The 24,650-nt window shown below is 36.0% G+C and overlaps 1 protein-coding gene across 19 annotated transcripts in view; it reads right to left on the bottom strand.

The window, feature by feature from the left end:
• Positions 1-498: 498 nt before the first annotated feature.
• The window catches only part of Mgat4c (MGAT4 family, member C), a 764,987-nt gene continuing 740,835 nt past the window's right edge, over positions 499-24,650 (bottom strand). For 14 of the 19 annotated variants that reach the window (XM_039078699.2, XM_063263216.1, XM_017594737.3 and 11 more), the window contains 3 exons: positions 15,335-15,487; positions 6,501-6,648; positions 514-2,499 (listed from right to left, as the gene is read on the bottom strand). In XM_039078699.2, coding sequence (XP_038934627.1) covers positions 1,358-2,499; positions 6,501-6,648; positions 15,335-15,481 — 1,437 coding nt within the window. In that variant the 5' untranslated portion in view covers positions 15,482-15,487 and the 3' untranslated portion in view covers positions 514-1,357. Of the gene's footprint in view, positions 2,500-6,500; positions 6,649-7,319; positions 7,477-15,334; positions 15,488-24,650 lie in introns of those variants that run through there. The other 5 variants (XM_039078702.2, XM_063263218.1, NM_001135814.1 and 2 more) reach the window with 4 other exon arrangements.

Genomic DNA, 24,650 nt, shown 5'->3' with positions numbered 1-24,650 from the left:
CAATATGGAACAAAAGTGATGGCTCAGTGGTTAAGAGCACTTGCTGCTCTTGCAAAGCACACTGGTTTGGTTCCCATCACCCACATAAGGTGTCTCATAACATCCGGTAACTTGAGTTTCAGGGTATCTAAAACGCTCTTCTGGCTTCTGCGGGCGCAACACACAGGTGGTATACATAGACAAGAGGCACAAACAAATAAACAGTAAATAAATACATACATATGGTAAAGAAGAAAGATAGAAAGAAGAAATAATAGAAAGAGGAATAAAGGTAGGATTGAGCGAAAAAGGAGGAAAGAAGGAGAGAGAGAAGAAAGAAAAAAGAAAAAAGAAAGAAAAAGAGAAAGAAAGAAAGAAGAAACCATTCTGGGAGAATTTTTTCATAAAGAGTAAAGAGGGTTATCTGGTAATCGGAACAACAACACCAAACAAATTCTTCATTTTGGATTTGTTACGAAATAACTCATTAACAATAGACAAAAAAATAAACAAAACAACAAAAACCTAAACTTAGTTACTTTAAATTTTACTTTTCTCCCACATAAGACAGCCATTTAATCTTCCCCAAATATGATAAATTACAACAATTTTAATCACATGAGTTTTAATACAAAAAGTAAAAACATCAATTTCAGTTTTTTCTACATATACTGAAAATGTATGAATGAACTAACGGTAAGCCATCTCTCTTCCTCTATTAATTACAGATATCCAATATAACCTTAAAATATTGAGCTTAACTATATATTTTCAAAAGGGAAATTAGAAATAGACTTATTCTCATGGGAATTGTATTAACATGTGCTCAATTAAATGTTTTAAAACAATGAGCAATGTTCCTTTTCATAGAAATAACCAAAGGAATGATGACTTTTAAGTCTGTTTTTTCAAAGCTCTACTTACACAACTAATCTGTTGTAAAGACACCACTTCCATGAGGAGGTATTAATTGTAGAAATACATCAGTCAGTGAAAGCCTAAATTTATAAGAAAAAGTATCCCATTTTATGATGGCAACCAATCTGCATATTCTCATATATTCTTACTAAGAATCTTTCTAAACATAAAATAAATTATCAACTCTTTGCACAATGAGTTGAAATTTGGAACTATGAACATTTAAATGAATGAGTGAAATCAGTTTTAACTACAGAATGATATTCAGCCTGAAACGTGAAATTAATTACAAAGATGTGCTTAGTAAAACTACAATCAAAACTGCTGAGATGACTCAACGTTCTTGTGCCACAGCACACCAATTAGTTACCCTCCAAAAGACAAAAGTAGCAAAAGAGGGAATAGCAAAAATTGAAACAGGAAGACCTGTTTCAGAAACTCAATCTACTGATTTACTTGGCTAGGAAGTCCAAATGCTGATGCTCCTAATTATCAACCATTCTTTCTGAGTTTTGGTGACACATATCCTCATGCAATGTATGTCAAAGGGAATTTTTTGATTCACATCTGACATTTCAAAGTTTCCATTTTTGAATTCCCCTAGTCTTAAGTAAGTTTCACATTGTCTTATTTGTTTGCTAAAAATGAGTTTTTCCCCAACATCTAGGGCTCCGTGATGCAAAATGTCATTCTGCCGGTCTTCTGTTCCAGTATTCACCTTAATTTTTTTAATTTTAATAGGATTCTCAAATACAATAACAAACGTATCCCCCGTTGAAGGTGGCTTTCCCCAAAAGTACTCATCAACACTACTGTAAGCCTTGCTTGCTTCGTAATTTTCAAAGACATTCATGTTGGTGTAGAGACTTGCTGGTGGGTTATCAGGGATGTCAAATGACTCCTCTTCAAAGTCATCATCCTTCAGTTTATTCTCCGTTCCTTTATAGGATGAATAATACCCCATGTGCTGAAAGAGAGAAGGTTTAAATCGAATCACATTTTTCTGAGCCAGCAGCCCTCGGAAATGAGTCAATAGCCAGTCACAAGGCATTTCTTGATAAAACATTAATAAGAAATGGGCCAGACGTGGGAGATCATGAGAATGATAGAGTTTTCCAATGTAGCCAAGTTTAGAGAACTCAAGAGTTACCCAGTATGTTCCTTCTAAGGATGCGATAACTTTCTTGATGGCAGTTAAGAAATTTCTGGAACACCGGACATCATCTTCAAGCATTACATAATAGTCAGAAGTATTGGCACAGAAATTTAGCAGAAAAGCATAATCTACATTTTGCTTGGAGCGAAATCTGACTCTATCTTCTGGGTCATTGTAATTTCTTTTAAGACCATCCAGAACTGGATAATATTCTTCAGGAGCATGTATAACCATTAATCTTCCTGCAATAATATGATGGGCAAATTTCTGTGTAATATCTTGGACCATGGCATCACGCCATGATGAATTAAAGTCTGCTAGATGCACTACAACTGAAATTTCTTTTAGTTCTTCATAGCTGGACTGTTCAAAAATTGACTTGATTGTCTCAAGTAAATAATTTCCTTTTTTCCGTTTTACTGATGAAAGTCCAATTGTGAGATATCCTGAGCAAAAGAAATCAGAGGAAGACAAATTAAATGTTAATAGGCTTTGAATCAAACAAAAATAGGAATAAAAATTCCAAGATTTCTTTTTGTTAAGCCTGCAATTATATTAAGTACATCTTATGTACTTAATTGAATGTTTTAAGACTAGAGTTCAAAACTAATTACACAGGGATATACTGTTTTATGTATATTTGACATTTTATATAGAAAATTATATATCTAATGAGCAATATTATATGGATCCTATATGATTAATGTTAGTTCTGAATTATAAAAGTGAAAGTATTCTAAAATATTTTGTAACCTGATATTTTTATATATTAAAGAAATCAATGTTTAGTTATAAATATATCAATAAACCAATGGAGCATGGTACCTCACACCTACAGTGTCAGAACTTGGAAGTTTGAGCCAAAAGGATTTCCATGAGTTTGAGGACAGTCTGGTTACACATGAAGACACAAAAACCAAACCAAAACAAAAAAGCAAAAATAAATTATCAGTGTAAAAATATCTACAAGTATACACAAAAGTAAAGACAAGCTAGATTCAACTCATGAATAAAAGACTGAAAATTGTGTTAAATCATTTTTAAAATTCCAGTGAATTCACTGGGCATTTCAATTTTCATTATCATATCATAGTTTTTATTAAAAGAATTAATAGGTAGACTTTACAGCCTTATTTTGAAATTTGTCTGATGTATTTTATAGAAAATAAAGTTTCTTTTAATTTTTTTAATTTCTTATCATTTCAAATACATGGTTCCAAGCTATAAATTTACTGTTCCCTTTCTTATAAGATATTTTACACAGGGACTAAACCACAAACCAAAGAGTACACGTGGAGGAACCCATGACTCCAGCTGCAGGTGTAGCAGAGGATGGCATTGTCTGTCATCAATGAGAGGAGGGGCCCTTGAAGCCTGTGAAGACTGGCTACCCCAGTGTAGGGGAATGCCACTGCCACGGCAGGGAGGTAGGAGTGGGTGTGTGGGAGGGGGAGCACCCTCATAGACTTAGGGAGGGAAGTAATATAGGGGGTTTCCGGAGGGAAAACCGGTAAAGGGGATAAAATGTAAAATGTAAATAAAATATCCAATAAAAAAAAAAAGAGTAGGATCAGAAAACATCTAAAGAAAAAGAAAGGAAACAGAAAAAAGAAAAAGATAAAAAGGGAAAGATATTTTACAGCTATAGCCTCTTGAAAAAATTTTCTTACATTTAAGTAAAAATGTGAGAGCTCTATATTTTTAAAGAAAGGAATCCCAAGTGCAAACTGTCTACCTCTGACAAGCACTACATGTCTTTCTAATATCTAATTTCATATCACTAAGATTAAATGTAATTTTAAATTAAGCAGCGTGTAAAATAGAAAATATGTTCACATGTGTGAAATTACTGAGCTAGTACGGGCCTTCCCCTGATAGCACATATATGTTTAACAAACCCAGTGACCGTCCTTTCTTCTGCCCTTCCTATCTGGAATGTGCATTAGTCATTTACTACTAGTCAGCACCTTGTCAGGTACTTGTCAATGCAGTGTTAGCCACATGACTGATGGAAGTTCATTCCTTGTGCTTTTATTCTTGTTCCTTTAAAAACTAAACCACTCAGAAACCATTTATAAGGAGTACTAAATTTTGAATGGCTGTTATCTATTTTCTTTCCAACCAGGACTTCTTCATAGTGGCTTGAGTAAACCTTCTCATCTTGACTATGCCTCAACTTATTTTTTAAATTGTCAAATCTCCTTTGGAACAATCATAATTAGTATGAGACAGTAAATACATGTTAGTTACTGGCAACCAGAACCCTGAGACAAGAAATTCCATTTTTTTAATTTCCCCTAGGTATAATAATCAAAGATAGCTATTTTTAAGATAAAGCAGTACCAAGACTTTCAACATAATTTCAATATATTTTCAACACTGGTTAGAAATTATAAAACTATACTATCAAAGATTGTAAATATAAGAATGTAAGCTAAACTTTTAAAATTTAAAGCCAATGGAGGAAAGGCAGCATTTGATGCAAATAAATAAATTAATTAAATAAAAAAGGAAATGGATAATTATTTATCTCATACATGGCCCTATAACAAATTTCTAAATGCCCTGTAAAAAGCTTAAGTCCAAGTGGATGAAGGACCTCCACATAAAATAAGATACACTCAAACTAATAGAAGAAGAAGTAGGAAGAGCCTTGAACACATAGGCACTGAGGAAATTTTCCTGAACAAAACACTAATGGCTTATGTTTGAAGATTGGCAATCAACAAATAGTACCTCATAAAACTGCAAAGCTTCTGTAAGGCAAAGGACACTGTCACTAGGACACAATAGCAATCAACAGATTGGGAAAAGATCTTTACCAATCCTACGTCTAATATCCAATATATACGAATAACTCAAAAGTTAGACTCCAAAGAGCCAAATAACTCTATTAAAAATAGGGTACAGAGCTAAAGAAAGAATTCTCAGCAGAAGAATATCGAATGGCTGAGAAGAAAGAAATGTTCAACATCCTTAGTCATCAGGAAATGCAAATCAAAACCTCCCTGAGATTCCACCTCACACCAGTCAGAATGGCTAAGATCAAAAACTCAGGTGAGAACAGATTCTGAAAAGGATCTGGAGAAAGAGGAACACTCCTCCATTATTGGTGAGATTGCAAGCTGTTACAAGCACTCTGGAAATCAGTCTGGAGGTTCCTCAGAAAATTGGACATAGTACTACCTGAGGCCCCAGCTATATCACTTCTGGGCATATGCCCAAAAGAAGATGCCCCAACATACAACAAAGACACATGCTCCACTCTGTTCATAGCAGCCATAAACACACACACACACACACACACACACACACACACACACACACACACACACAAGCTGAAAAGAACCCAGATGCTCTTCAACACAGTGGAGTACTTCCCAGCTATCAAAAACAATGACTTCGTGAAATTCATAGGCAAATGGATGGAACTAGAAAATATAATCCTGAGTGAGGTAACCCAATCACAAAAATGCACACATGGTATGCACTCACTGATAAGTGGATATTAGACCAAGAGCTCAAATTACCCAAAATATAGTCCACAGACTACACAAAGAAGGATGACCAAAGTGAGGATGCTTCTCTCCTTTTTAGAAAGGGGAACAGAAATATTCATAGGAGGAAATATGGAGACAAAGTTTGGAGCAGACACTGAAGGAATGACCATTCAGAGCCTGCCCCATCTGGGGATCCAGCCCATATACATGAACACATCCACCAAAACTAGACAATATTGATGAAGCCACGAAGTGCATTCTGACAGGAGCCTGATATAACTATCTCCTGAGAGGCTCCCCCAGAACATGTCAAATACAGAAAACAAATGCTAGCAACAAACCATCAAACTGAGAACCATGTCCCCACTGGAGGAGTTAGAGAAAGGATTGAAGGAGCTGAAGGAGTCTGCAATCCCACAGAACAAGAATACCAATCAACCAGATCTTTGAGTACTAAACCACCACCCAAAGTGTGCACATGGACAGACCCATGGCTCCAGCTGCATATGTAGCAGAGGATGGACTGGTTGGGCACCAATAGGAAGAGAAGCCCTTGGACCTGCCAAGACTGGAACCTACCAGTGTAGGAGAGTGTCAGGGCGGGGAGATGCGACGGGGGGTGATTGAGGAGGGGGAACACACTTATAGAAGAAGGTGAAGTGGGAGGGAATGGGGGCTTATTGATGGGAATCTGAGAAAGGGAATAACATGTGAAATGTAAATGAAAATATCCAATAAAATTTCTAAATGGCTGACATTAAAATTTGGTATTTTAATAGTTCTAAAATATTTTCCAAATTTGAAGAAATGAATGCTTTTACACTATAGATACCAGTAATATTTAAATATTTTATGCCACACTAATGCTGTAATATAATCATTATTCTATGCAAATTTGATTAAATTTGTCTTATGCAGTTATTGTTAAAAAGCTGAAGAATACTTACGCTTTCTCTGTAAAGGTGTGGCAGCCAGGTAGCGATAGGTGACATTTATAGTTCCTGAGAAGTTTGATAAATCCTTGAAGGTATGAACATAGCGTTCAGAATTAAGTTGATGTGTTGATGTTTCCCTTATAAGTTGCTTGTCGCCTTCCTAAATGCACAAAAAAAAAACAAAAAACAAAAAACAAAAAAGTCAACCAATATATATATGAAAAATGTATAAGTAATAGTTGGTCACAGGTTAGGTACACAATGGTACATTGTCGGTGGTACATATATTAGAAAGTTACATAAACCTCAATTAATAGCCTATAGCGAGAAGGTCAGTAAACATCACCTGATTTCTCGCCTTCCTCTTTAAACTTTCTTACTTCTACTTGCTTACCTCTGCAACACATTTGCATTTCCATAGTCCAAACTAGTAATGGCACCATTTCACCAAATATATCATTACTTGAAAATCCCTACATGCAAAGCGTCTAAATTCTAAATTGTCAAAGTTAATGTCTTTACAGTTTAATAGTGATGAATTTGGAGCATTCATCTGATGCTGATTCTGATTACATTCTCCAAATTTTTGATACATATTATTGTACTTACTCTTTTACAAATACATTCAAATGGAAGAGAAAAACAAGTGTTGATAATATCTAAAGAATGAGTATGGAGATTTAATGATAAACTATTTGGGTTAAGATACATCTGTTACAAAGTTTAATTGATTCATTATAGAAGACCATAAAAGGGCCATTGTGGGGGATTGGGTGAAAATGGCCACCATACACCCACAGGGAGTTGTGTTATTAGGAGCAGAGGGCATACCCACTTGTTGGAGATACTGTGTTACTAAGAGTGGACATTGAGGATCAAATGTTCAATTCAGGGCAAGTGTTGCTTTCTCTGCCTGCCACCTGCAGATCAGAATGTAGAACCCTCAGGTATCTGCATGCCACTGTGGTTTCCATCACAATGACAATGGAGTAAATCTCTGAGCCTATCAGTCATAATGAAATACTTTCCTACACTAGAACAGCTGTTGCCATGGTGTCTTTCCATAGCAATAGAATGTCCATTAAGACAGCCATATAATTTGAAATTTTTGAGAACGATTAGCTATCATCTTTTTGATGTGGAATTCCTTGTCTAAAATGCCCTCTATTACCATCAATTAGAATACATTTGTACCTGATCAGCAGAATAAGCTGAGAACTTATTGGCATTTCATCTTTCTTAGTGTAGAATTTCTCTCCGTATATAGTTGCATACATGACCATGAATGTTTCATGTTTTGAGGAAGATGATTTAGATCATCTACATTCCGTTCACTTACTTTCTTGGTGGAAGAATTATTGTGATTGTATCAGCAGAAGCACTTAAATTTACTTTTCAGAAAATGTTCAAATGCAAGTTAACTGTGCTAATATTCAATATTTGCTTTCATTTTCTCTGAGTATTGATACAAATTTAATGGTAGATTTTGATATTTGATGAAGTCATTAATGGCCATACCTTATTAGGATGATTTGTTTGGTAATATATACAATAATGAACTATCCTATATTTAAGGACAAAGTGATTTGAAAGTCAGTCATCCTTTCTTTTTGGTTAGCTGGGTGTTAAAATGTGGACATATTTGTGCTTTTTGTGTTAGGTGCTTAAATGAGTCAAGGCAAGCCACTAAGACTGTAGAAAAAAGTAAATTCTTCAAATGACTTTTATCTTGAGTACTTATCTTTGGTCAATAAACTTTAATTAAATATCTGTTCTAAAAGACTTGATAAGATTCAGACACTAGTCTTACCTTTATTAGAACACTGAATACTTAGTTGCAGACTCAGAAGAAAAAGACATAATTATGCTTTAAATCTATAGAGAGAATTTTTCATAGAACAAAAATAAGAAATACTGGGTTATAATGGAAGAGTTAAAAATCTTTATTAAATTAATAAAATTCAATCTTTAAATTTTTCAAATATACAAATATTCTCATGAATTTTAATCTGTGCCTATTAACATATTTTTATGTTTTATATCAGTTAAATAGTTTGAGCAGATATTTTAACAAGGTTTATAAGCTATTCTTCATGTTCAAAAACCATAGACATTCAAAGTATTGGAAATGGAAGATTAGGCAAAAAATTTCTTATATAGTAGTTAGTGTTCACCAAATTCTGATTATCATGTCTCTTATACATAAATAGCTCCATCTATTCTTTTTTTCCCCTCCCAACCCTCCCCCCATTGCCGCCCTCCCCCCAACAGTCTAGTTCACTGGGGGTTCAGTCCTAGCAGGACCCAGGGCTTCCCCTTCCACTGGTGCTCTTACTAGGATATTCATTGCTACCTATGAGGTCAGAGTCCAGGGTCAGTCCATGTATAGTCTTTAGGTAGTGGCTTAGTCCCTGGAAGCTCTGGTTGCTTGGCATTGTTGTTCATATGGGGTCTCGAGCCCCTTCAAGCTCTTCCAGTTCTTTCTCTGATTCCGTCAACGGGGGTCCTATTCTCAGTTCAGTGGTTTGCTGCTGGCATTCGCCTCTGTATTTGCTGTATTCTGGCTGTGTCTCTCAGGAGAGATCTACATCCGGCTCCTGTCGGTCTGCACTTCTTTGCTTCATCCATCTTGTCTAATTGGGTGGCTGTATATGTATGGGCCACATGTGGGGCAGGCTCTGAATGGGAGTTCCTTCAGTCTCTGTTTTAATCTTTGCCTCTCTCTTCCCTGCCAAGGGTATTCTTGTTCCCCTTTTAGAGAAGGAGTGAAGCATTCACATTTTGATCATCCGTCTTGAGTTTCATTTGTTCTAGGCATCTAGGGTAATTCAAGCATTTGGGCTAATAGCCACTTATCAATGAATGCATACCATGTATGTCTTTCTGTGTTTGGGTTAGCTCACTCAGGATGATATTTTCCAGTTCCAACCATTTGCCTACAAATTTCATAAAGCCGTTGTTTTTGATAGCTGAGTAATATTCCATTGTGTAGATGTACCACATTTTCTGTATCCATTCCTCTGTTGAAGGGCATCTGGGTTCTTTCCAGCTTCTGGCTATTATAAATAAGGCTGCGATGAACATAGTGGAGCACGTGTCTTTTTTATATGTTGGGGCATCTTTTGGGTATATGCCCAAGAGAGGTATAGCTGGATCCTCAGGCAGTTCAATGTCCAATTTTCTGAGGAACCTCCAGACTGATTTCCAGAATGGTTGTACCAGTCTGCAATCCCACCAACAATGGAGGAGTGTTCCTCTTTCTCCGCATCCTCGCCAGCATCTGCTGTCACCTGAGTTTTTGATCTTAGCCATTCTCACTGGTGTGAGGTGAAATCTCAGGGTTGTTTTGATTTGCATTTCCCTTATGACTAGAGATGTTGAACATTTCTTTAGGTGTTTCTCAGCCATTCGGCATTCCTCAGCTGTGAATTCTTTGTTTAGCTCTGAACCCCATTTTTAATAGGGTTATTTGTCTCCCTGCGGTCTAACTTCTTGAGTTCTTTGTATATTTTGGATATAAGGCCTCTAAGTGTTGTAGGATTGGTAAAGATCTTTTCCCAATCTGTTGGTTGCCGATTTGTCCTAACCACAGTGTCCTTTGCCTTACAGAAGCTTTGCAGTTTTATGAGATCCCATTTGTCGATTCTTGATCTTAGAGCATAAACCATTGGTGTTTTGTTCAGGAAATTTTTTCCAGTGCCCATGTGTTCCAGATGCTTCCCTAGTTTTTCTTCTATTAGTTTGAGTGTGTCTGGTTTGATGTGGAGGTCCTTGATCCGCTTGGACTTTAGCTTTGTACAGGGTGATAAGGATGGATCGATCTGCATTCTTCTACATGTTGACCTCCAGTTGAAGCAGCACCATTTGCTGAAAATGCTATCTTTTTTCCATTTGATGGTTTTGGCTCCTTTGTCAAAAATCAAGTGACCATAGGTGTGTGGGTTCATTTCTGGATCTTCAATTCTATTCCATTGGTCTATCTGTCTGTCTCTGTACCAATACCATGCAGTTTTTACTCTTATAGATAAAAAATACAAAACCAGTATATATTAAAACAATTAATTTACGATTGCTACAAAGGAATTTTAGATGAACTATCACACTGACTCTTTTTTCAATCTTAGTGCAGTAGTGTAAAACATAAAGACATGTTTATAAAATACACGGTAGTCTCTGTGCTGTATACCTATTTTTGAACTCTGTTAATGTATGTGCTACATGCTGAAGAAGCCATATGATATTTAGTATTTTTATGGATTCTCCTCTGAATATGTAAAAGTCTAGACCATTTCTGTCATAAAATGGAATGCACTCATATTGGTTGAAGGATGTAGCAGAATATAAAATGAAACAGAACTGATATGAAAGTACTTAATTCAATTCTCAAGAACAAGCTTCTTTATGCTTACAGCAGCAATAAAAATGTAACTTTCACCTGAGCCTGTCTGGTTGTCTGCTTTCAGAGGCGACTAGCTGAACATCCATGCTCCCTGGATACCTTCTTTCTGCAGTAACTAAGCTATAGTGTGTGTCTCAGTAATAAGGCAAAGCTTTATGACAATCATTTTCTGGGTGGTAATGCAATTGAATGGACTCACTACAGTCTAAATATATACCCTGGTGGCTACTTTGAAAATGCTCACAGCTGAGAGGCTAAGTTGATTGGGCATACGATGTTTGCCACTTAGTTTGCCTTGTAAAAGTATCTGTCTCCTCCTGTGAGTGCGGCTTCCCTTCTAACTGAAAGTCACTTGTCCTTCTAAAACAAAACCAAATGTACCAACCCATTAATATGCCTATAGTTTCAAACCACAAGTACATTTTCTAGGAGAAAGAGAATTGAATGTGGTAACTCTAGAGACAGCTAATTCTATTCATGTGATGTCTCTGAATTACAAGTATTGTTTCAGCTCTATAAGAGAAAGACATTGCATTTCATGCTTAGAAAACTATATGCACTATGCCATTACGGAGGCAAGATAAAACCCAGAGAGAGAGATAAGCTTATGAAAATTAAAAATTAAATATTAAAGAGGAACTATGTCAAGCAGAAACTATATTATATTCTTTACCAGAGTCAGTTTTCAATAAATATTCTCATTTTAAACATAGATGTTTTAACGAGGTTTTTTCGAGTTGAGGTTAGATAAGTTGGATGCTGTAGCTCTGCTCTTTGATTGACCCCACTGTTCTGTAATGATCTCTGCATGTTGCAATGAGAAGTTTTCTTGTCGAGCTTCTAAGAACCATACTTAACTCTCAGTATAAAGACAAACATTTAGAATGCAGTTGGACATTATGCTGTTTTAGTTCAGTCATGGTCCTCCTCCAATATCTGTGAATTCTCTGGCCCTGGGTTGGCTAGTTTTCCTGTACCAAGCATGATATTTCTGTTGTTGAGTGTTACTGAGTGTGTAAAGGATTTTAATCCAGCAATATGTCTATTCTGGCAAGAGATTACATTCAAAGGGCTATGTCTGTATGGTCCAACTGGAATGAAGACACATCGCACAGCTTTCTTTTATTGGATATTTTTTTATTCACATTTCAAATGTTATCCTCTATCCCAGTTTCCCTTCCAGAAACCTGCTATCTCTCCCTGTTTCTATGAGGGTGCTCCCGAATCAACCCACTCCCTCCTACCTCCCTGCTCTGATATTTCCCTATACTGGGGAGTCCAGCCTTGGCAGTACCAAAGGCTTCTCCTCCCATTGATGCTCAACAAGGCTATCCTCTGCTTCATATGTGGTTGGAGCCATAGGTTCATTCCTGTGTACTCTTTGGTTGGTGGTTTAGTCCCTGTTCAAAATATCTTTCAAAAAAGGGAACAGTAAATTCAAAAAAGTTGGAACCATGTATTTGACAAATGGCAAGATTTTTAATACATCCCATGAAACTTTACTTTCTATAAAATACATCAGGCAAATTTCAAAATACGGCTGTAAAGTTTACCTATTATTTCTTTTAATAAAGACTATGATATGATAATAAAAACTGAAATACCCAACCAAGCAGAGCTTCCAGGAACTAACCCACCATCCAAAGAGTACACATGGACAGACCTATGTCTCCAAATGCATATGTAACAGAGGATGGCCTGGTTGGACACAAATAGGAGGCAAAGCTCTTGGACCTGCCAAGACTGGACCTCCCCCTTTATGGGAAAGTCAGGGTGGAATTGGGAAGGGGTGGGTGGATGGGTGGGGAAACATCATCATAGAAGAAGGGGGAGGGGGTGGGATAGGAGGTTTATGGATAGGAAACCTGGGAAAGGGGAAATGTAAATAAAAAAATATCCAATAAAATTTAAATTAAAAAAGACAAAAATAAACCCAAATCAAACAAACAAACAAAAACCCTGAAACACCCGGTGAATTCACTGGAATTTTATAAATTATTTAAATAAATTTTTAGTCTTTTATTCATGAGTTGAATCTAGCTTGTCTTTACTTTTGTGGATACTTGTATTTATTTTTACATTGATCATTTATTTTTGCTTTTTGTTTTGGTTTGGTATTTGAGCCTTTGTGTGTAGCCTGACTGTCCTCAAACTCATGTCAATCCTCAAACTTTCAAGGGTTCAAACTTTCAAGGGCTAACACTACAGATGTGAGGTACCATGCTCCATTGGTTTCTAGATATATTTATATCTAAATATTGGTTTCTTTAGTATATAGAATATCCGACTACAAAATATTTTTAAATACTTCCATTTGTATAATTCAGAACTAATATTAATCATGTAGGGTCCATATAATATTGCTCATTAGATATATAAATTTCCGTATAAAGTATCAAATATTCATAAAACACTATATCCCTTTGTAATTAGCTTTAAGAAAAGGGAAAAGAAAACAGTGAATTCAAAGCTTTGAAACATGCATTTGAGGAGTGATAAGAATTTTTTTAAATACATCCTATGAAATATCTCAAAACAGAGCACCAACTTTATATTGCTCTTACTGGTTTTACTTTGAATATAAAGAAATCTTATAATTATAATATAACTGTTGCATATGAAAGGTTGTTTGATTCATTGAAAATTAAAGGTTAACATTTCATGAGATACCTTCTCTCAAGTAAAAAACATCCCATGGATTATAATAACATTGAACTATTAACATTTGCTTAACTTACAGGACTTAATTTAATTTTGCCATCATCAGAATAAAATAAACATGTATTTATCACATGACTGAACCATCAAAGAACAAAATAGTCAATAAAAGTAATAACATTAAGTAAGTAAAGAAAGAATGAAAAAAAGATAGAGAATTTGTTCTTGATCACATTTTTTATCAAGTACTGCAAATAACTACATAGTGTGGATCTTCTTCCATTATCTGATGTCTCTTAAATCTAAACTATTCACAAATCCATACTAATAGTCATTATTTTCTGATTTGTTGCTTTGCTAAATTATATCTAGGTAAAGCTTGTCAATATTTGGTACATTCAACTACTGTGATTTGACTTTAGATAATATAATTATAGGTCTTTAAAATCAATATTTACTTGAAGACAAAAAGTCCTGTACAAATTAAAGAACTAGGATTCTAAAAAATGTTTATTAAAGAACAGAGCTGAAAGAACCAAGTTTGTCTGCAAAATATCTCTTTGGAGAATCTGTGTCAGCTGAAGTCCTAGAGCTGACTCAAGATATCATGGCAAATACTAGAAAGCTCATAAGCAAATATAACCAAAGAGCATTTTATTGAGAATCATTCCTTGTGGTTATTGTCAAAATCCATTGTGCTAACATCATCAATAGTATCAGACTGTTGCTTGTGGACAGAATTCCCTATTCTCTGTGAACTCAAAGGTATCAATATTTTAAATATAGGAATGATACCAAAAACATGTGCTTTTGGTCCATTTTAAATAAAAAAGGCAAAAATATCAATGTTGCATTTTAATCATTGGAATAATAATGAAACAGTAATAGACCATAGTGGCTATTGTACTGATTCCTCTTAATTGGGTGTGAAAGTTTACTTTTCATACTTATTAAATATTTTATACCATGTAATATAATCATCTACTGTTCTAGTGTGTATTTGAATGTTTGTATAGTTCTGTCTCTTTACCTCTTGGTGTCTTTCAGTGAGTATCCATATAGAATACATTGGGATTTAGGGATATTCAAAATACGAAGGCTTAGTATACATTGCAGTAAAATATGTAGAATACAACATAGTTCATCTTTATTATTTTAGTGTTGTCAATAACATTTTGAAAGAAAATTTTGAGAAAGAACTTTAGGTTAGATATGTAGGGAAGGGGAAAGATTTTTGAAGGACTTGGAGAGGGGAAGAATATAATCAAAATATATTTATACTTTTTAAAAATCATATCAAAATATAAGAAAATAAGAGTTAAATATTAACATGCATTTACGGCAAAGTGAGTAATGCTTCTAAAAATTTCAACAATAATGTATAAAATATAGAAACAAGAAATAATGTTATTTAGCAAAAATTATTTACTGTATCTGTTTCATATTTAAGACCAATATTCTTAATGATTTCATGTGTATAAAAATCAGTACATACTATTAGTATTCCATAATACATAGTATATAACTATATAATGTTTATACATATGATAATATGTATACATATATACATATGATAATATATATATATATATATATCAACCACCATGTAGTATAAGAAAGAAAAAACCCACAATAATGCAAGTATACTGTTGATAATATATGGCTAAACCTATACAGAAAGGAAATATGCATATTTAATTCAGCTCAAACACTCCCTATTATCCTAAGGTTGGGGTACAATTAGAATGAAGGTGTATTTTGAAATAAAAATAATGTTTGCAAAACTTACCAGAACATAGCTATCTTCAATGAACACATTCATGAATAGAAGAAAAACAACAAGGACTCCCAAGAATGACACTGTAGAACGTTTTCGCAAGCATCTCATTTTATCCAATATTTGAAAAATATATTTCATTTGATAAAATTTAAACATCCTCTCCTGTGGGGAAAAAGAAACAAAATTACTAACATTTAATTTGGCATGTGAATAATATAGTTGCATCGTTCAAATATTTGAGCTAAAATTTTGTTTCAAAATTCATGTATAATGTTAACATTATCAATATAATTTCATATTTAGCTATCTTCTGGGAACTAACAATAAAGACAACAAGCGTATTAATAATATAATAAAAGAAGTAATAGACATTTGATTAATTCAGTCTCTTTAAAGAAGTAAACTATATCCTATACTTTAATATACTTTTCTTTAATAAATTTTTCCCCAATCAAATATAATTTCAGAACTCATTAAAGTGAAAAACTGAGGGTGATGCAGGAAAATAGAATTTGATTTTTAGGATATACTTTTCTGGTTTCTCTGTCTTCTAATTTGATGTTAACTGTTTCCAGTTTCTCCATGTGACATGTAACTAAAGTCAAGTGATGGAGAGGTTCACCTTTAATTCATTATCTAAGCAGAGGGAAGCTGGCGAGGAAGGCCGTGCGTCTGATTGCTCTGTGCTGGGTTGCACTGCACTGTAGAAACAGAAAACCCGATAGGGTCCAAGGAAAGATCTTACAATCAAGAAAACGCCAATGATTGGGTGAGTTAGACTGGAAGTCCAATCCTGAAGCAATACTGAAATGAAGCATTGTTTGGAAATGAATGTGAACTGGAAATTTGGCGTGGAAGTTTCCAAGAATAGTCTGATGATAGTGGAAACACTGAAAGTCTCATTTGGACAAGTCATTTTGCTTCCCAAACCCACCAGCGGCTGTCTTTCTACCCTCCCCAATAATGGCTGGATGGGAGCAGTTGCTGATTATGATAGTATGTGAGTTTCCCTAAAAACCTGTCCCTACCAAGCATCATCATTTTTTGACCTCTACACGTTAAGCCTTGGAAAGCACTTAAGGTAATGTAAAAAGTGGGAGCCAGGAGGAAGAACACTATATTCTTTTTTTTCCTTCACAACCAACATGGATATTATTTATTAATTTTTATGCACATAAATTTAATGTCCATATATGTAAACTTAATAAAGTGAATTAAACAAAGCATATGTGTATTTATTTATTTATTTATTTATTTATTTATTTATTTATTTTTTATTAGATATATTTCTTTACTTACATTTCAAAGGTTATTCCCCTTCCCGGTTTCCTGTCCATAAGCCTCCATTCTCTCCCCTCCCCAATATGGGTATTCCCCCATACATCTCCCTTATTGCCCGTCCTCCATATTCCCCTTGCACTGGGGGTCTAACGTTGGCAGGACCAAGGGCTTCCACTTCCCCTGGTGCCCCAACAAGGCTATTCTCTGTTACATATGCAGATGACGATCCGGGTCAGTCCATGTACAGTTTTTCGGTCGTGGTTTAGTCCCTGGAAACTCTGGTTGGTTGGCATTGTTGCTTTTATAGGGTTGCAAGCTCCTTCAACTCTCAATACTTCCTCTAATTCACCCCAAGGGGGTCCTATTCTCAGTTCAATGGTTTGCTGCTAGCATTGACCTCTGTATTGGACATGCTCTAGATGTGTCTCTCAGGAGAGATCTATATCTGATCCCTTTCAGCTGCACTTTTTAGCTTCATCAATCTTGTCTAGTTTTGGTGGCTGTATATATATGGGCCACATGTGGGTCAGGCTATGAATGGCCATTCCTTGAGTCGCTGCTCTAAACTTTGCTTTCATATCCCCTACTATTGATATTTTCCCCCTTTTAAGAAGGTGTCGGGGCATCCACATTTTGGTCATCCTTCTTCTTGAGCTTCCTGTGGTCTGTGGCATCTTGGGTAATTCGAGCTTTTGGGCTAATATCCACTTATCAATGAGTGCATACCAAGTGTTTTTTTCTGTAATTGAGTAACCTCACTCAGGATGATATTCAAGTTCACGCTATTTGCCTATGAATTTCATGAAGTTGTTGTTTTTGATAGCTGAGTAGTACTCCATTGTGTAAATGTACCACATTTTTTGAATCCATTCCTCTGTTGAAGGGCATCTGAGTTCTTTCCGGCTTCTGGGTATTATAAATAAGGCTGCTGTGAACATAGTGGTGCATATGTCTTTTTTGTATGTTGGAGCATCTTTTGGGTATATGCCCAAGAGAGGTATAGCTGGGTCCTCAGGTAGTAGAGTGTCCAATTTTCTGAGGAACCTCCACACTGATTTCCAGAGTGGTTGTACCAGTTTGCAATCCCACCAACAATGGAGGAGTGTTCCTCTTTCTCCACATCCTCGCCAGCATCTGCTGTCATCTGAGTTTTTTATCTTAGCCATTCTGACTCAGAATCTCAGGGTTGTTTTGATTTGCATTTCCCTGATGACTAAGGATGTTGAACATTTCTTTAGGTGCTTTTTGGCCATTCGATAATCCTCTGCTGAGAATGTTTTGTTTAGCTCTGTACCCCATTTTTAATAGGATTATTTGGCCCTCTGGAGTTCTTTGTATATTTTGGATATTAGCCCTCTATCAGATGTAGAATTGGTAAAGATCTTTTATCAATCTGTTGGTTGCCGTTTTGTCTTAATGACAGTGTCTTTTGCTTGTAAAGAACATTATTTCTTAAAGAAATAATGCATTTTTCACACGGGCTCAAATCTAATAAATAAAACCTGTGTGAGAATAAATTTAAAGGGTGAGGGAAAATAGTGGAGGAATCTAAAGTTGGATCAAATTAAATGTCTTATTATGGTCTGAGACATTTCAAATATTATACTAAATATTGGGGGCCCAGGCATTGGAAAGAGGGCTGAGTTTTGAAAATTGGTTACTGGGATGAAAGATAGATCAAACAGTGGATACTAGGAATGAGTTGAAAATAATTTATCTCTCTCAGTAAACATAAAAGACAGGAACACAGCTTTAATGACACTTGATTGCTAATATATATCTATCATGTAAAATATACTATGGGATAGTAGAAGGTAAGTATTTGATACAGTGAAAAAATAAAACTGTGGATGGCTGGGTGATTGGAAAAAGTAATATGCATATGTATCTTTTATTGGCCCAAAGAAAGAGTGGGGACTTTAGTAATTTTTAAAAGGTAATTGGAACTCAGTTTTCCGCTGATGACAAACATCAAAATACATATAGGACTAGTGTCTTTGAAACAGGCTAACGTTTGAGATAAAGTATTAATGTTTGAGAATACACACACACACACACACACACACACACACACACACTTCTCTATACTTATCAATGAACATTCAGCAGCCATTCACTGTCAGTACCACATTGTCAACATCAATAACTTCTCACAGTATTTTCAGCAACAAAATCATAACGTATTTCCTGGGAGGGTAATCACTTTCACATCTCCAGGATAGTATATTGATGGAATTAGATTTACCATTCGATTAGCCATAAGAACCTATAACTTATAACCAGGCCATCAGATTTGGAGTGATTTATCTAATTACTATTATTATTATTGCTACATTCCGGAAGTGCCTTAAATTTTTTACTTTATTGTGGTTAATATTTTGATTGTCGTTGTTTCGTCCCACATAGGAAGTGTTAAATTATCAGGAAAAACCTAGAAGGAATCCCTTTGCAGTCCTCTGAAGTTTTATTATGTGTGTGTGTCTGGACAGTTAGGCTTCTCCATGTGGCTTTTCTTTCTCTTTCATTGTTTGCAAATTCTCTTCATACCTTGTCAGCTCAAGAAATCAGCACTTGGGAGTCCTTTTCTTGACATAGCTTAGAACCTCTTGATAGAAAGCTAACATAATCACCCTGTTTGTTTCCTTGTATTGAAGTTCATTCCACAGTTCTGCTTGCTACTAATGGCTGGTACCATTGCTTCATACATGCTACTCTGGTAGTTTGGTTGTTTAAGGAAATTAGAAATTTAGCACTACAGTCACTATTGCTCATACCAAAAAAAGCTTGCTGACAAGAGTCTTATATTATCTTCTCCTTAGTGCCTCTGCCAGAGCCTTATTATACATATTAAGATGCTTGCAACTAACCATCAGACTTAGCACAGGGACCCCAATTGAAAAGTTAGAGAAAAGACTCAAGGAGCTGAAGGGGTTTGCAATCCCACAGGAAGAACAACAATATCAATGAAGCAGATATCCCAGAGCTCCCAAGGATTAAATCACCAACCAGAGTACACAAGGAGTGACCCATGGATCCAGTCACATAGGTAGCTAAGGATGGCCTTGTCCTGCATCAATGGAGGAGAGACCCTTGGTCCTGTGAAGGCTCGATGCCCCGGTGTAGGGAAATTCCAGGGCAGGGAGGCAGGAGGAAATGGGTAGGTGGGTGGGTGAGCACACTCATAGAAGCAGGAGGAGGGGCGATGGGATAGAGGATTTTTGGAAGAAAAAGCTAGAAAGGGGATAAGATTTGAAATGTAAAGAACACCTCAGTCCCACTTGGAACAGAAGGGAACAACCAGAAGAGGGGAGGGAGGGAAGAATAGCGAGGAAAAGGGGATAGGGGTTGGGGGATTAGGGGACCGTAATCTGGTATTGGGTGGGATAAAAGGACTGAAGGCTTGAGGGCTGGCAGAAAGAATAGAAACAGGTGACCTAAAGAGGAAGGAGGTTGGGAAGACACTCTAGAATGTATGAGAGACCTGGGAAGTGAGAGACTCTCAGGACTCAAAGGGAAGGACCCTAGATGAAATGCCCTACAGTGGGGAGAGGGAACTTACTGAACCTATGTCCAGTAGAAAAACAGGGCATCAAGTGAGGAATGGGTTTGCTATCACACAGTCAAAGCTCTGACCCATAATTCTTCCTTTCTGAAAGAGCTGCAGGGATAGAAATAGAGAGAGCCTGAGGAAAAGAAGGTCCAGCGACAGGCCCAAATGGGTTCCAGGTCTAGGTGAGGCCCCAAGTCCTGACACCATTACTGAGGCTATGGAGCGTTCACAAAAAAGGACCTATCATGACTACCCTCCGACAGACCCAACAAGCAGCTAAAAGAGTCAGATGTAGATATGTGCACCCAATCAATGAACAGAAGCTAGAGGAAGCTGAGGAGAACGGCCCTGTAGAAGGACCAGGACTCTCAATTAACCTGGACTCCAGAGATTTCTCAGTCACTGGATCACCAACAAAGCAGCATACACCAGTTGATATGAGGCCTCTAATACATATACAACAGAGGACTGCTTGGTCTGGGTTCAGTCAGAGCAGATGCACCTAACCATCAAGAGTCTGGAGGTCCCAAGAAGTTTAGAGGTCTGGTGGGGTGGGTGGGGTGGGGACATTCTTGTGGAGACTGGGGGAGGGGCAGGGGGCAGGGAGGAGGTACGGGATGTGGAACAATAAGGGGTGGACCAGGAGGGGAATACAATTTGGAGTGTAAAAGTAAATAAATAAATAAAAAGTAAAGGAAATATGGGGGGCAAAAAATATCTAAAAACAAAAGTTCGTTTCTATATTTTGGGCCCTTTTCACATTTTACTCTGTTTTCTTAGCTTTCTTGAGGTTTTTCTGCTTCTTCCTTAATTTGGAGCATATGTGTTTGTTTTTTCTTTGGAAATTTGAGCCTTCCAGTATATAGAACTTGTTTTAAATTTATTTAGGTATATTACTTGAGTTACTGAAGGGGTGTTAGCAAAAGATAGACGGTGGTAACAAAGACGGTTTCAACGTGAATGTGTATATGGGTGCGCTGTACACACAGTGTAAACTCTATGAACTTAGAGGTAAAGTTTAAATACTAGCCTATGCTAATCTGAATTTCATTTTTTTACCAAAGAGCCTTTAAATTTTAAGTTTCCATTCTTTGAAAGAGTCCTACCCTACTGCCCAAGGCTTCCAAAAGCTTGTCATTCTCCTACCTCTGCCTCCTGAGCATTGAGATTACAGATATGTGTCATCGTGCTCAATCTTGAGCATCACCTTTAAGAGCTTGCCCAAGACCTCTTTTTGGCTCGACATATTACGTGATATCTATGCTCTATAAACACAAACACAAATGGACATATCAGCTTTACTTCAATCACTAACAAAGCACCATAAACTTTAATTTTAATAAAGTATTCAGGCACAAATTGAAAATCGTACCAATATTTAGTTTTATTACTAGGTGAACTGAAATATTTTATAACTACTATAACCACATTTTAAAGGATATTTAAGAAATAAATCTTGATAAAAATAACACCAAAATTGTGGGTAGTTTGGAAACCAGCAGCAATACTGAATAATTCCTTTGCACTTGGACACCCTAATTCTGTGGTTTAATATTTCTAATATTGAAACCCAAATATTACAGAAAGTTCTAGAAGTCACACAGTACAGACAGATATTGTAGAGTTTATTCCTACCTTCATCAATTCACATGTAAATATAGAAATGCTCATTATGTACAGAATATTAGAAATCAGTGCTACATTCTTCAAATTATTGTTCATGGAAGCAAATAAGCTTTCTCTGGGAAAAATGTCATAATATTTTTCCCTTGGGAAGCTACCACTATAGTAATTTATGCCCCAGTTTTCATCAATACAGGAAAAATACTCATTTATTAAAGAATTGAGTCTGATAGGAGGTGACAGACGAACTTGTACGCTGTAGAGCTCTTGCTTCAGTGCAGATGTCTGTGTGTGTGGTAGCAGCAACTTCCTATTTGTAGAATTCAGGAGACCTGCAGCAAATGACTCAGTATTAAGGAAGTCTTATTGTCACTCTCCAGATCTCTGGGTAAAAAGAAAAAAATATCATATTTCTCACTTCTCCCCAGTGAAAAATATGTTATGTTCATATGAGGAGTTTGGAGGGAAAAATAATGAAATTCCTACCCATGTAAACCTATGTGGCTACATTAATCTAGCCCAAGGCACTGAACTGTAAGTTATTCTTTGTTTAGTAGGTGTTAAAATTAACAGAATACAGAACCAAATCACATCTTTCTAATACCTGGTTTTATATATAACACCAAGGAAAACATGCAAAAAATATAATAAACCAACCAAAACAACAACAAAAACAAAACAATACAAACAATATAACAAAAAAACTCGTTAGAGTGAAAGTGTTCATCTCCCTAACACGTGTGCCCCCCTCCCACTACCCTCCCCCGACTTGCTTGGCTTGCATTTTTTTAATGCTTGACCAATTTGTTTTTCTCTTTTGCTTTGTGGAAGGCTGAACATGCCCTCCGGGCAGCAGTCAATACTTTCTGATGAATAGAGAGAGCATTGCTGACATAGCGAAAGCTTCAGGAAACTTTCAAAACACACGATTATCATTATATTTGGTACAAAAGTCTCCAATACTGATAGCAGCAAATGTAATTGTTTTTCTCCCTCAGAGTTTTTTCATTGTCCCTAGCTATGACAATCCTAGCTATGGTTATAGGTGGTAGTGAGGTGAAAAATATCAGCAGCTACACCATTCATCCAGGTTCATAGCTATACCTAGCACAATTTATTTATTATTATTATTTTGTGTCTGCGGCTCACATTAAGTTACAATGTAGACCAAACTAGTAGCCCTGACAGGATTGGGGTTTCCTTGTCAGGTACTATAATAACAGCAAATGTTTGAGCAGAATTGTACAGACAAGACAATCTTCTTCAGTTCTGAAGTTAACTAAATAAAGAATGTTACACTTGCTTCCCCAGCTTCCCTTCCAGGATGGCCTTCCCTCGTTGATTTCTGCTTTTGATCATCAAAATTAAAAAGAAAAACTTATTAGAAGGCAAGTCATAGTAGAAATGTAAAACTTTCTTAACACAAACTTTGTTTGTTACAATGGTCATTACAACCATGAAATCTATTCCACGTTGAGGTGGTCAGTAATGCAACAATTTTGGAGGCAATAGCAGCTGTCTTGAAAGGATGCATTGTGCTCTGTGTTAAGCCCTTATTAAATCAATATGTTATTATTATACTATATTTATATTATTCTCTTTACTGTTTAGATAGTAAGATACTCAACACCTGTTTCATAAAAAAAATATTTATTTAATTCGGTGTAGACTGAAAATTCAAAATCAAACAGATATTTTCTGTTTGAGTTTATTGAGATCCACTTGGTGAATATCATCAAAAGCCTAAGTGTAGCAAGTATAGCAAGAAAGAAAGCCAGAAATAATGACTCGAGAGACGTTTATTCATGGTTTGGGATTTATTTATTTTTTATTTTTATATATGGGCGTTTTGCCTGAAAGTGTGTTTTAGCACCATGTGCATGTCTGATGCCCTGGGAGGCTAGGAGAAGGCACTGGATCATATGGAATTAAAATCATGGATACCTATGCACCACCATGTGGGTTTGAAAAGTGAATCCAGGTACTTGGCAGACTAAGTGCTCTTAATCACTGAGTCAGCTCTCCAGACCCCAGGAGTATTCATCAGAAAACTAGCTCTACCAACCAACCTGGATCACTTCTGATGTGATCTCCTAAATACTTCCTGTTTGACCTCAAGCCTTGCAGGTTCTGCAACTTCCTTAACACTACGACAGAGCCTAGGTTGCTGGCATACGACTCCTGCAGCAGCCAACTGCCTCTGAATAACAGAGTATATAACACAGGAGCTTGTTTTCAGTTTTAAGAGTAATGTTCAATAGAGTAAAATGCCACCAGGTATGGTAAGTGCCTCGTTATAACCACAAGTTATCTTCTGGACTCTCATTTATAAAAGGAGCATAACAGAGATCCATAAAATAACTGCTTCCAAGTCAAGATAAAATTTGGCTAATTGAGTAATATTGAATAATATCAATGTGTAGCTTCCATGATGTGATGGTTAGCATCGCAGATTCTGAATAATATTAGTAACCATGATTATACTATTAACATGGAGAAATAGGAGAGAAGATTATCATCACTGCATGTGAAGGTCTAAAAATGAGCATGTTCACTTTCCAGAACAGTACAAAAGGAAATAAATAAACTCTCTTGGTAAGTTCACCATACATGCCTGTGTGGCAAGGGATCGGGTAAAACGATTGAATTCAGTAGTACCAAATAACATATATCTGTAGAAACAATGCAATCAAATATATTTATGTGTTCAAATAATTTACTTAGAAAATACTGCTTTCCTTTCAGTAAGCACTTATTTTCTGAAGCTTGTCACTAAATTCTAAAACTAGGAAAAGTTCATTGTAAAAATTCATCCATATATATGTATATTTATACCTATCTATATCTATCTCTATATCTATGTCTATATCT

Source organism: Rattus norvegicus, chromosome 7 (assembly GCF_036323735.1).
Source record: "Rattus norvegicus strain BN/NHsdMcwi chromosome 7, GRCr8, whole genome shotgun sequence".
Lineage (NCBI taxonomy): Eukaryota > Metazoa > Chordata > Mammalia > Rodentia > Muridae > Rattus > Rattus norvegicus.
The sequence above is the reverse complement of the archived record's forward strand: the minus strand, read 5'-3'. Positions and strand labels throughout refer to the sequence as shown.